The sequence below is a fragment of the Vigna umbellata genome, chromosome 2 (genome assembly GCF_029865625.1).
Source record: "Vigna umbellata cultivar VRB3 chromosome 2, Vumbellata_1.0, whole genome shotgun sequence".
In the NCBI taxonomy this organism is placed as follows: domain Eukaryota; kingdom Viridiplantae; phylum Streptophyta; class Magnoliopsida; order Fabales; family Fabaceae; genus Vigna; species Vigna umbellata.
In genome coordinates this window covers 22,819,175-22,830,954 of record NC_142166.1, presented here as the reverse complement: position 1 = coordinate 22,830,954, position 11,780 = coordinate 22,819,175, and the positions used below count along the sequence as shown (strand labels likewise).

The window sequence follows — 11,780 nt, the reverse complement described above, 5'->3', positions numbered from 1 at the left end:
GGAAACCTGAACATGAAACTCAGATACACAGAAATTTCCACATGAAAGCATCTCATCGGCTGTCAGAGATGTTTAGGGATGCCCGGATTGTAGGACAGCGCCCTAACTGGCTGGGTGAGCACATTTGGAACTCTTTACTGGCCCATTGGAATACAGTAGAGTTCCGCAATAAGTGTGCCAAAGCCCAGCGGAACAGAGCGTCTGAAAGGGGTGGCACCCTGCATACTGGTGGGTCGATCACCATTCATGAGCATGCCATTCGTATGGTATAATCTCATTACATAACTTTTTCTTTCATAAATAAGTTATGTATATTGTATTTCATATGTACGCTTGTAATTCTTAATTATGTTACAGGCACAGGCTCTAGGACGGGCGGTCCATGTTGATGAGGTCTTTGCACAGACTTATGTTCGGAAGGGAACTAATCAATTTGTTGATGAAAGATCTCGGAAGACTCATGTAAGCAAATAACACTATTAGTAATTGTTCATTTATGTTATACTATCGTTCCCTGACATTGCTTTTAATGTTTCAACAGGAAGACTTTTCTACGAGACTTTCACAGGTTAGATCTGAACATGAGTCAGCTCCTACACCGGATGATGCCAGTAATGCAGATGATGACATCCGTAGGACGCAGTGCTGGATCGACACCGTTGGTGGGAAGAAAAAGGGACGAGTCTATGGTGCGGGACAGCTTGCTGCAAACTATACAGCATCCAGAGGAGGTACTCTGAAGCACCAGCCTTCTTCTTCCACCAGTACTCCTGACGAGGTTCTTCAACTCAGGCAGGAACTCCATCAACGTGACAGGAGCTCACTGATCTCAGAGCAGAGTTTACAAATTTTAAGGCCCTGGTCATGACTGTCTTGCCTCAAACCTCACAGGACGTACAAAATATCCCTCCCACCCAATCACGACCTTCCTCATCACCTGCTGCCACTCAGCAGCCCACTTCAGTCCAACCCTCATCAGTCCAACCCTCATCAGTCCAACCCACACCAGTCCAGCCATCAATAGAGGAGCAGGATGATGAAAATCATTCTGATGATAGTTATGTACATTATTAGGTTTCATTTTCTTATTACTTGTTAGACAAACATTTGGATATTAGAACATTTTGAGTTGATAGCATTCAATGTTAGATGTACTTACAGACTTTGGATGTTACAACATCCTTGTGTTACATTGTTTTATGTTTGAACTATAAATACATTATTTATACATTAATGGATGTCCTGTGGATTATTTGATGTGCCTTGGATATTGATCATTGATTGGATCTTTGAGATGCACATTATGCATCTTTGTATGTGTTTGAAAACTGTTATGCAGGTCTCTTTGTAAATGAAATTTGTTATACAGGTCTGGGTTGCAGAGGGAAAACCATTTCTCTGAAACCTGCTCTGCATTTTACCGAAGGCTTTTGCCCTTCGGTAAATGCCCTCGTCTGCCCATTACCGAAGGCTTCCGCCCTTCGGTAAATACCCTCGATTGCTCATTACCGAGGGCTTTCGGCCTTCGGTAATTACCGAAGGCTTTCGGCCTTCGGTAATTACCGAAGGCTTTCGCCCTTCGGTAATTACCGAGGGCTTTCGCCCTTCGGTAATTACCGAAGGCTTATGGCCCTCGGTAATTACCGAAGGGCGAAAGCCCTCGGTAATGGTTAGCGACAAGGGATTTACCGAAGGATTTTTGGCCGTCGATAGGCCTTCGGTAAACATCCATTATCGACGGCTTTTGGCATTTTCCGAGGGCTTCTGGCCTTCGGTAATGCCCTACTTTTTTGTAGTGTCTAGATACCACTTGTTAGAAGGAAGGGAGAGGAAGAATAGAGAGATGTTTCCAAGTATGCCTCAATTTTATTACTGTACAAATGGTTTTACAAGCATGACTCTATTTATAGAGTCAACTACTACATACAATCTTTACTTGAATTAGTTACAACAATGAATACATTTAAATTTGTGCATATGTGAAAGCTTGTCTTCCTCCCAATGACTTCTCCGTAGAGAACATGCTCGTCTGGTTTATTGACAAAAATTGTAGTCCTTTACAATTGTTTTCTTTTTTTTTATTGTACCATACAATTTGAACTGGTTTCCGTAACATGATATCAACTATTCTTGCACGTCTATAAGGCCCTGTTCTTTTGAGTGGATTTGAGGGGATTTGAGAGGATTTGAAGATAAATTTTTTTGTCGTTTATTTGAGTGAATTTGGAGGTAAATGAGAGTGAATTTAGAAATAAAATTTATGAAAATTAGTATAGAATTGTATTGATGTGACAAATTAAAAAAATTTATTTCCAAATTTACTCTCGTTTACCTCCAAATTCACTTTAATAAACGACAAAAAAATTTATCTTCAAATTCTCTTAAATTCCCTCAAATCTAGTCAAAAGAACATGGCCTAAATGAAATTAAACGTGACTCAACGATAAACTATAAAATAAAATAATAATAAAAAAAGCGGATAAGCAACCATCATGATCATGCTACATATAACATTCAAGTCAAATCAGAAACATTAAATTTTGGAGCCTTTTTCAGCAGCTGGTATGAATAATCAATAAACTAGTGTTAGAACTTTGATTCTGGAAACTGATTCAGTGCCCGTGGAGATCTATCTATGCAGTTTGTTTGGAGTGAAAATAGCTAGCTTGTTAATATCAGCAACAACTAGTTGTGGCATTGTTGGCTGGCTTGTCCTTAAATATGTTCTTTTTACTCTTAACACCCTCTGCTAAGAGGCTAGGCGTATCCAGAATCTGATGCACACACAGAACAATAAAAAAGTTAGCCATTTTCTATGATATTAACAGTTCATAATCACGATTCATAGAATGCTTATTTGTTTCCAAGTTTCCCAAGTTATCTCTGTATACGGTGGGCATATGCATATATATATATATATATATATATATATATATATATATATATATATATATATATGTTACTCAGTATACCTTTAGAACAAGTTCTTCAAAGCATTGTTGTACGTTAACTCGAGTTTTAGCACTGCATTCGATAAATAGGCAACCACACTCCCGGGCAAAGTCTACTGCCTCTTTCTTGGTTACAACTCTATCACCCTCCTGAAAAGTAAATGTTATCCACATGCATGTCATGTCCTCTAACGAAGACCGTGAAAAGAAATATTTAGTTATGGTGACAGGTTCTAATATCACACACAAATTCAAGATGAAACATACATTTTGAAAAGCTCTAACACCAAGGACAACACATAAGCACTAGGTCACTGAATCTTTTTGCGATGCCTATAAATAGAAACTCGCTCTGCACATAAAAACTTGATGAAACATTCATGAAAGACTCATTTACATGCATAAGCCCTTATTCTTTCATTCTTTAAGGCTTCTACTGCTTGAGAAACTTTCTCTTAAGACAACTTGTAAAAGAGTATGCTTTCATTGCATATCCTTCATGTTTGTGTGAGGTTAGATTTTAGACAATGAGTGATTGTATTTCATATCCATTTAGATGAGTGTGAAACCTAATAAAAACAACTTTATTATCGTATAGTCACGAAAGACTCCATGTACTTAGACTGGAGAGCCATTGTGTACTCACCACTAAACTCAAGGGAGTTTAGTAGATGGTCTCGAAAGACTTTATTTACTTATGTAACCCAGAAGTGACACTAGAGAATACTTGTAAACAATTGATGGTTCAGTGGAACCTTTTGCAATTTGCACCGAAGGGATGAATCAGTATATAAACCAAAGTATTCATTGTATCTTTTTATTACTCATATAGTGTTTCTCTTAGTGTCTTAGTCATCTGAAAGAACATTGTAAAAACCTTTTGAGAACACTTTAAAACTTATAGACAACCCCCTTCAGACGTCTAATTGAACGACTTGAGAAAATCTTCAACACAATGTTTCAACTCTACTTAAACCCTCATTTTAGAACTAACCTTTTCTTTGAGGTGGGAGTTGGTTGAAGAAGAGTGTCCCACTTTATGACAAATGCCCGGGAAACTATATCCTATTAGTGTTTTCTTTGTTTTAAGTGTAATACAGTAGTAAATCTCAAGTTTGTCCGAACCTCTTCTAAATAGTGACTACGTAGCATGTCCAATGGCTAGTTTAAGTGCTTAATCTCCATTTAAAATGTAATCATATATTATTATTTTTTTTTCACAGATTGAAATCTTGAAAATCATATTGAGATTAGCTAACATCATAGATAAATGGTGGCGTTAGATAACTTAAAATTTATCTCATCATATTAAGTTCCCGATAACTATGTAACTAAAAAACTTGGCATAATAGAAGATACCTTATCCACTTTGTTTCCAACAAGCATCTTGATGCATTCCAAATTTGTTGAATAAAGTTCTATTTCCTTTGACCATATTTCAGCAAGATTCGTAAACGATTCCCGCCGAGTTACATCATATACTGCACCAGTTTGAGAAAAATAAAAATCCAGTAAAATTTTAAAATATATCTCGAGGAAGTTCTATCTCCTTATTTCCAAATCAATGCATCATTCCTACGAACAGCTAAATTCACTTAATAAGCCGAAGCATGATATATGTAGGAAAGTTTGTTTTGTAAGCAGAGAAAAGTGAACACAAAGAAGCTTATCTTTACCCTTTGCTTTCATATGGGCACCTTCACCTTTCATTTCATCCCTAGATTAATCCTATATCGCTAGCCCCTTCTGTTAACTAGAGAGTTAAGTCGCTTATGAAAATAAATCATGTCCACTGAATTGTTTCATTTTTATAAATCTCTTTTCCCAAAATTTTTAAAAAGCAAAATCAATGTAGAATTCCGTTAAGGTAGGTAAAACAGACTTACTTTCATGTTTGGTGGCTTCAACAATCATTGGTTAGTATGTAAGGTGTGCATTTTTTTGCAAATTAAATACTTTTCTCTTCATTTCTTATTATGTAAGGGGCAAGGTTTCAATCCAAAGGTTGCTTAAATACACTAAAAAGTATGAAACTATTGCTAAAAAAAGACTTACTTCCAGTTCAAGCAAAAATGCCAGAGAAATTAGTTCAGATAGTGAAAGATGAATGGGTAGCAAAGCCTAACTCCAAGGGCCTGCACAGGTCAACATTTTAGACCCTTGGTAAGACATTTTAAAAGTTTATCGTAGCAGTTTATTTACAAGTTAGTAAATTTGCCCCCCTCGCAAAACAAAAAAAAAAAATCCAGAGCTTTATGATTCAGCTTTTGGATGCTTGCAAGAAGTTGTTGAATTTTTTACTTCCTCGGTAAATCTTTGAATTTTTTATGCAAAGTGCTTTTGAGAAGCTAAAGCTTCCTTACAAATACCTAGACTTACTTGTTTGTTCTTGGTCTGATATGTTCCATGAAGATAAACTTAAAACTAAAATTGCTACCGGATATGGTCTTTTGTAAGCATGAACTTGAAAATGGACCAGCGATGATTCCTTTACTTTTTTCTCAGTTCAGAAATAACTCATTGTTCAATGTGATTTACAAAAATAAAAAATACACCAATGACCTAGATTCATTTTAAATAAATGTCCCTGATTCATTCACTGTTAGCGACTTAAACCAAGTTAACAAAAGGGTCTCTGGAGATACGAGGAGTTTGAGGACTAACCATGACAAAGTAAAAGTTGAAGACTTCAATTATAAAAGGTGTATAGTTCAAGCTGGCTGTTTACACTTTTTTCCTTTATTATTTACTGAACAATGTCTTTATCATTTATCAATGAATGCACAGTTGAGTTCTCTCAAGCAACGTGAATGCTTTTCAACTCTCACAATGATATTGAAGTGATGTTCATGCAAATTCAAAACATTTCACCCAATTAATAAATATGACTGGGAGGGAGGTGAATGAGGAGACAGAGAATTGAAACTCACCCATAATGATCCCTTGTGCCCCTCGGTAATAAGAACTCGTTAATGTTCTGAATCTCTCTTGACCAGCTGCATAATTTAATCACACCATATCATTATCCATACTTAGCACTACTATACTGAGCAAAATTTGCAGAAACATAATCTTAGAAAGTGGAACATCAATTAATAAATAAATAAACATAGGTGAACACCTGTGTCCCAAATGGCAAGCTTCAGCCTTTTTCCTTCGATGTTCAAATACTTGACCTTAAAATCAACCCCTACATTGAGAGATAAAACAAACAAGTTATAAAAGCATGAACCTCGAGATCACCTTTTTTTTTTTCAAACAATCAGAGAGCATTATGCCTAAACAAGAACAATGGTGACATTTCACACTGAATATGTAGCACTAGCAATCCTATGGCCTGTGACAATGCCAATGAGATGCTTAACCCTTGATCAAAGAAAAAAGGAACACGAGTTACGGAAATGTGCAAAAAATAAGAATAAGTATATATAAACGAACCAATTGTAGGAGAAAGATCTTCAAAGGAATCAGAGGTGAAACTGAGGAGGAGACTACTCTTGCCAACACCCGAGTCCCCAATCATCAACAACTTAAACAAATATTCGAATTCCGGGGATGAACTTGAATCCATCGCACTGATTCAACGATCAAATAGCAATTTAAAACAAAATAATCAAACATGCATTTGATTCTGAAACTCATTTGATCGATAAGAAAAATGTGCATTGATATCAAAATAAAGTGATTAAAAAGAGAGAGAGAAATTAGCATACCTAAGATTATTTAGAGAATCAAAGAACTGGTAGCAGAGGAATTCAGGATGCAACAATAACAAGGAAAATAAAACGGAACTTTGTCCGAATTACCGGGTCACCGTTCCACTTTTCTCTTTTATTTCTACTCAATTCTTTCTAATCATTATCATTAGAGATTTAATTTTTGTCGCTATAACTAGCCACCGTTACCATGACAAATATTGAACAAATAATTCAAATAAGATTTAACAAAAATAAAAATAAAGAGAGAAACTAATTAATAATCAATGCATTGTTTGATAACTAGTTTTTTAACCCGTGCATCACGGGATATTTATGCGATGTTAATATTTGTGCTTTGTCAAAAGAAGTTTTAATTATTGATGACATATATTCAATTAATAAGAATAGTTAAAAAGAAATTACTTTAATAATTTGAATATGTTTAAATGTAATAAATGATAGTAGTTTGAATAATATTATGGTAAAATCTATTTAAATTGACAAAGATAATATTTTGACAAATATTGCATTAAAAAATTGATTTTACTAAAATGTAAGAGATAAATCATAAAGAACTTTGTTATTGTTATTGTTGATAGATGGTATAAAAATTCGCATTCATATTTAAAATGAGAGAACGCAAACAATGAAGATGCAGTGGAACGTGTTCAATAATAATACTTTCAAAGGATTACCATAAAAAATAAGCTAAAATTACCATAAGCTAAACATTATTACTATAAAGTGATGTTAACATAAATATAATAATTTTTAATATGATAAATGACTAATATTCCAATACCCAGTAATGTAATAGATGTAATAGTTAATATAGAGTATGTTTATTTCATATTTTTTTAAAATTGTTTCCGAACGTAGGTTGAGATCAACCCTTCAAATTTTAGTGAGTCATTTGGGATCAAAAAGTTATTTTGAAGTCCATGTCTTATCACAGTTGTTTGTCCAAATTGTTGCAGAAGATGTATGTAAACGATATTCTCGTATTAAAGTCAGTTCAATGTTGAAAGTTTATTAATAACAGAATAAATGTAGGTTACTTACATATTTAGCTTTCCTTACTTAAAATCTATATTTATTGGTTTTGAAGTAAACTTTTGATTAATATTTCTTTGAAACGATGCAACTGCTTGGATGAGGTATGTTAGTATTTATTTTGACAGTTAAGTTGAGTCTTTTGATCTTCGATTTTGAATTCTCATTTGCATTTCTGACTTCACTCGTTCTTATTCTTCATTTTGGACATACTATCATTGCTGCTAGTTAACATTTTAAGTGTTTTTTATTTGTAAAAGTTGGAACTTTGGTATGGCAATGATATATTAGAGTATAAACTTCATGCAGATACAAGCTTTTACTATTTTCAATGTGATTTATAAAAGCATATTACAATAGAGTTGCTTTGTTTTATAAGTTGTTGTAATAGTTGTAATGATATTTGATGGCAAAAAATATGTTCAATTTGAAGAAACTTTTTTTTATACTGGGGCAATCAATAGTTATCGGGATGTAACTATTTCAGAGATCCTTGTAACATTCCAAAATACAGTATAAAACTATATGATAGAATAATTGTATTGAATAATATTACAGATCAGTCTTACATTAAAGAGAACGTACGGTCGTAGACGAACGGCCTTACAGAAAGACCAGAAAATTAAAAAATAGAACGACATATGTAATTCCCAACCGAACGGTTTACAAGATACAATACCGAACGGTCCTACCAAAAGAAAAGGGAAAAGGTGATCAAGCGATTACCTTACTATCAGACTACTATTGACCGTACGATTCTACTATTCGGTCTTAACTTCTACTTCTACTAAGTTATCTTCCTCCAGCGCCTCTTCCAGCAACTCGTCTCCTTCTGCTCACATCCACACGGATGATCATTGCAACAGAAGGACAATCGAACGTACAAAACAGACAAGACAGGAAACACAAGGTAAGTTTATGTAATTTAATTCATGTATAAACATATATTTCACACAATCAACCAAATAAGATAATTCATCATTCGTTCATGCAAAGCCTAATACTAGACTGACTGTCTAGACTGTATGAAATATGTGTAGCTAAGTTTGTGCACCCGGGTGATGTAGTAACTGGGATACCCTCAACAGCTGCCACCCGAGGTTAGTCCTATTTGTCCAAATTAACCATAAGGACTAGGACCTCCTGCCGTTCCCACACATGACTTACCCTCCTCTACGTGAGGACGAGTAACCACGGAACATCAGGATGAACCGCCAGCTTAGCATGCCCACATTCATACTTTACAAATTCCAATATACATTCATGAGTCATTCCTCCCTGGAATGCTCGTCCATAATCCAAAACATTTCATCCATATCATATTTTCTTCATCTTTCATTAATAATCATCTCAATTAAACCATTCGTTCAAAGATCACTAAGGGTACCAAATACCGAACGTTAAACTTTAACCTTTAACTAGACCGAACGCTTGGAGTGTGACCGAGAGGTCTCCCGTTCCAGAAAGAAACCGAGTGCAATAGATATCGCAAGAAACGAATGGAACGAATGTTAATTACAAAGTGGGCCAATTAAATGAACTGACCCTTGTGAGCTCAAACCGAACACCGAAAAGACCATGCCAAGTGCTAATACTCTAGGCCGAAACCAATGGATACAGACTCTTCAAGACATCCAAGGAATAATACTTAGAAGAATTCACATGAAGAAACCAAACGCTTATAAATATTTAACTTGTTTGAGTTTAACATCAAGAAAACCGAATGTCAGTCAATGACCGAATACGGTAGAGAGAGAACTCTATTGAAGTTGGACGAACGCTATTTTCATCAAGATAGATTATAAAAAGAAAAGAGAATGAGCGCTTGGTGTGAGACCGAGCACTACTCAGTACGAGCGCTTGGTGTAAGACCGAACACTACTCAGTACGAGCGCTTGGTGTAAGATCGAGCACTACTAAACTTATAGTAGAAGGCTTGATAAATATAATAAGATACTAGTGGAGTAGTGTTTAAGAACCAACGAAAATATATAAATACATACATATATATAAATACATACATATATATATATACATACATATATATATATATACATACATATATATATATATATATATATACACTTAAGTTTATAACCGAATACCAAGAAACAATTATGCTTGGCCGAACGCTCATGGACAGTATTTCGAAACGAAGACGCTCATCCTCAACTAGGATTCTTCCCAAATGAAAGAATCCAATTCCAACCAAATTTACTAGAAAACCGAACGGTCAAGGACCATTCAGTGATGAACGTACACTTTCATAAGGGAAATTTCATACTAGAATTATTTATCTTCAACTCATTTCTCAACATATATCTTCATAATTTCATACATTCATATCATAGTCAATTTCCATACTTCATACAATCCAAACATAGCAACCATCATATTTCATATTAATTCAGTCAATTCAACGAACGTTCATGCAATACAAATAACATACAAATTAAATTAATAAGCTTCCCTTACCTCTAGCGTGACCAAACGTTCACTAAGGCAGAAATACGGTTCGCCCTACTATAAGTCCTTCTACCCTCAACGCTCAACAATTCTCCAAAACTAAACCACACAAAAGACCAACAATGGCTCAAAACAAGATGAACTCAAGCAACCAGAATATTGGTTTACATGTGCTAGAAAACGAACGGCTAAAGGAGAAGAAGAACTTACCAGTTCAGAACCCGAAACCGATCGGTTCAAACTGAAGCTCTTGACGCCGGAAGTGCTTCTACGATGTCTGAATGGAGATCAGAGAAGAGAAAGAGTGAGATTTCGTAGAGAGAAGGAAGGGTTTTTAGAGAGAAGAAGGAGGAAATGAGATTTTCAGAATATGGGGAAGAAGGGTGCATGAGGAGAGTGTGACGTGAATTTCTGAAAAATCAAGTTTTCCTTCCCACGTCAAAACGAGCGTCCGCTCATCTGCCAACACCTGTCGTCCTCCATCTGAGTGTCGAGCCCCCCTCTTGACACGTGAACTCCACTAAAACGAATCCTGAGTACGTTTTAAATGGATTCTGACACTAATGGTAATGTTATGAAAATTGAATTCGAAGAATCCTTGCAGCAGAGATGTTTGTTTGATACAAATGTTGAGATCATCAATCTTTATAAGTTGTCTCGTCCTCATTTTCTTGTCACTGCTTTTTTGGGTAACCGATTCTTTGAGTTAAGAATCTTCAGTACACGATGGAAAGAGATAGAATATCCCCATTTCATGCATTATCCATAACTGCGTTCCAGGTTTTTCCGTTGCTAAATTAACTGAAGATCATGAAGTACATATAAATTACGTCACACGAAATACCTTTCATTTTAGAATGCTTTCTTTGGTTGGAATAGAAGCTACTTATGGTAAACCTATGAGTTCCACTATTGAACCTGATGCTCCACCTGGATTCGAATCTCCAATGTTTCATTATTTCATGGTCAAAATGCTAAGTGCTTTTAATGTTCCAAAGTCTTTTTTAGTATTTGAAGTTGTGAAAGAAATAGTTGATGAATTAGATAAAATGAGGAGATAGTAGAATATGAAAATAGTAGTTTTCTTAGTTGTATTATATGTTGTCTTACATTAAATTAAATGGTAGAGTATATGAATATTTATTGATCCATAGATTATTCTAGAAAATAGTCACAACTTATGTGAAATGTTATAGATACTTACCTATGTAGAATGTTTTTTATTTTTTTTCTTTCTATCTTGGGATTTTCTACAATATTCTAGAATTTTTCTTAATTTTAATACTTTTATCTTAGGATTTTCTACCTTCTTTTAGAATTTGCATTACACTTTAATACTCCTCCTTAATGCAAATTCAGTAACTTTACATAGTGTGTAATAGTTCAAATCTTGATCTTAGCAATACCTTTGTAAAAATATCTACAATTTAGTCTTCGGTTGTGCGACTAGAGCAAATGTCTCATTGTAATCGATTCTTGGTTGTTGTGAGTAGCCTTTAGCAACCAATCTTGCCTTGTAATTTTGTATAGTTCCATCAAGATTAAGCTTTGTTTTATATATCCATTTCACTCCAATGATGTATTTTTCATAACGGTTGTATACGAGTTCCCA

General features: G+C 34.8%; 1 protein-coding gene across 1 annotated transcript; it reads right to left on the bottom strand.

The window, feature by feature from the left end:
- Positions 1 to 2,339: 2,339 nt before the first annotated feature.
- On the bottom strand, positions 2,340 to 6,776 carry LOC124834020 (ras-related protein RABC1-like). The gene is made up of 7 exons (XM_088107892.1): positions 6,665 to 6,776; positions 6,390 to 6,526; positions 6,073 to 6,141; positions 5,882 to 5,947; positions 4,311 to 4,432; positions 2,973 to 3,101; positions 2,340 to 2,774 (listed from the first exon to the last, which is right to left on the bottom strand). The coding sequence occupies exons 2-7, from the start codon at positions 6,520 to 6,522 to the stop codon at positions 2,676 to 2,678; spliced, it is 618 nt and encodes a 205-aa protein (XP_087964018.1). The 5' UTR covers positions 6,523 to 6,526; positions 6,665 to 6,776; the 3' UTR covers positions 2,340 to 2,675.
- Positions 6,777 to 11,780: the final 5,004 nt, after the last annotated feature.

Bases quoted from the DNA above. Each gene is read 5' to 3' on its own strand.
- LOC124834020 (XM_088107892.1), bottom strand. From the start codon at position 6,522: ATGGATTCAAGTTCATCCCCGGAATTCGAATATTTGTTTAAGTTGTTG. The intron at 6,142-6,389 runs GTTCGTTTATAT...CTCTCAATGTAG, and splicing joins AGATCTTTCTCCTACAATTG to GGGTTGATTTTAAGGTCAAG. The intron at 2,775-2,972 runs GTATACTGAGTA...TGTGTGCATCAG, and splicing joins TTGAAGAACTTGTTCTAAAG to ATTCTGGATACGCCTAGCCT.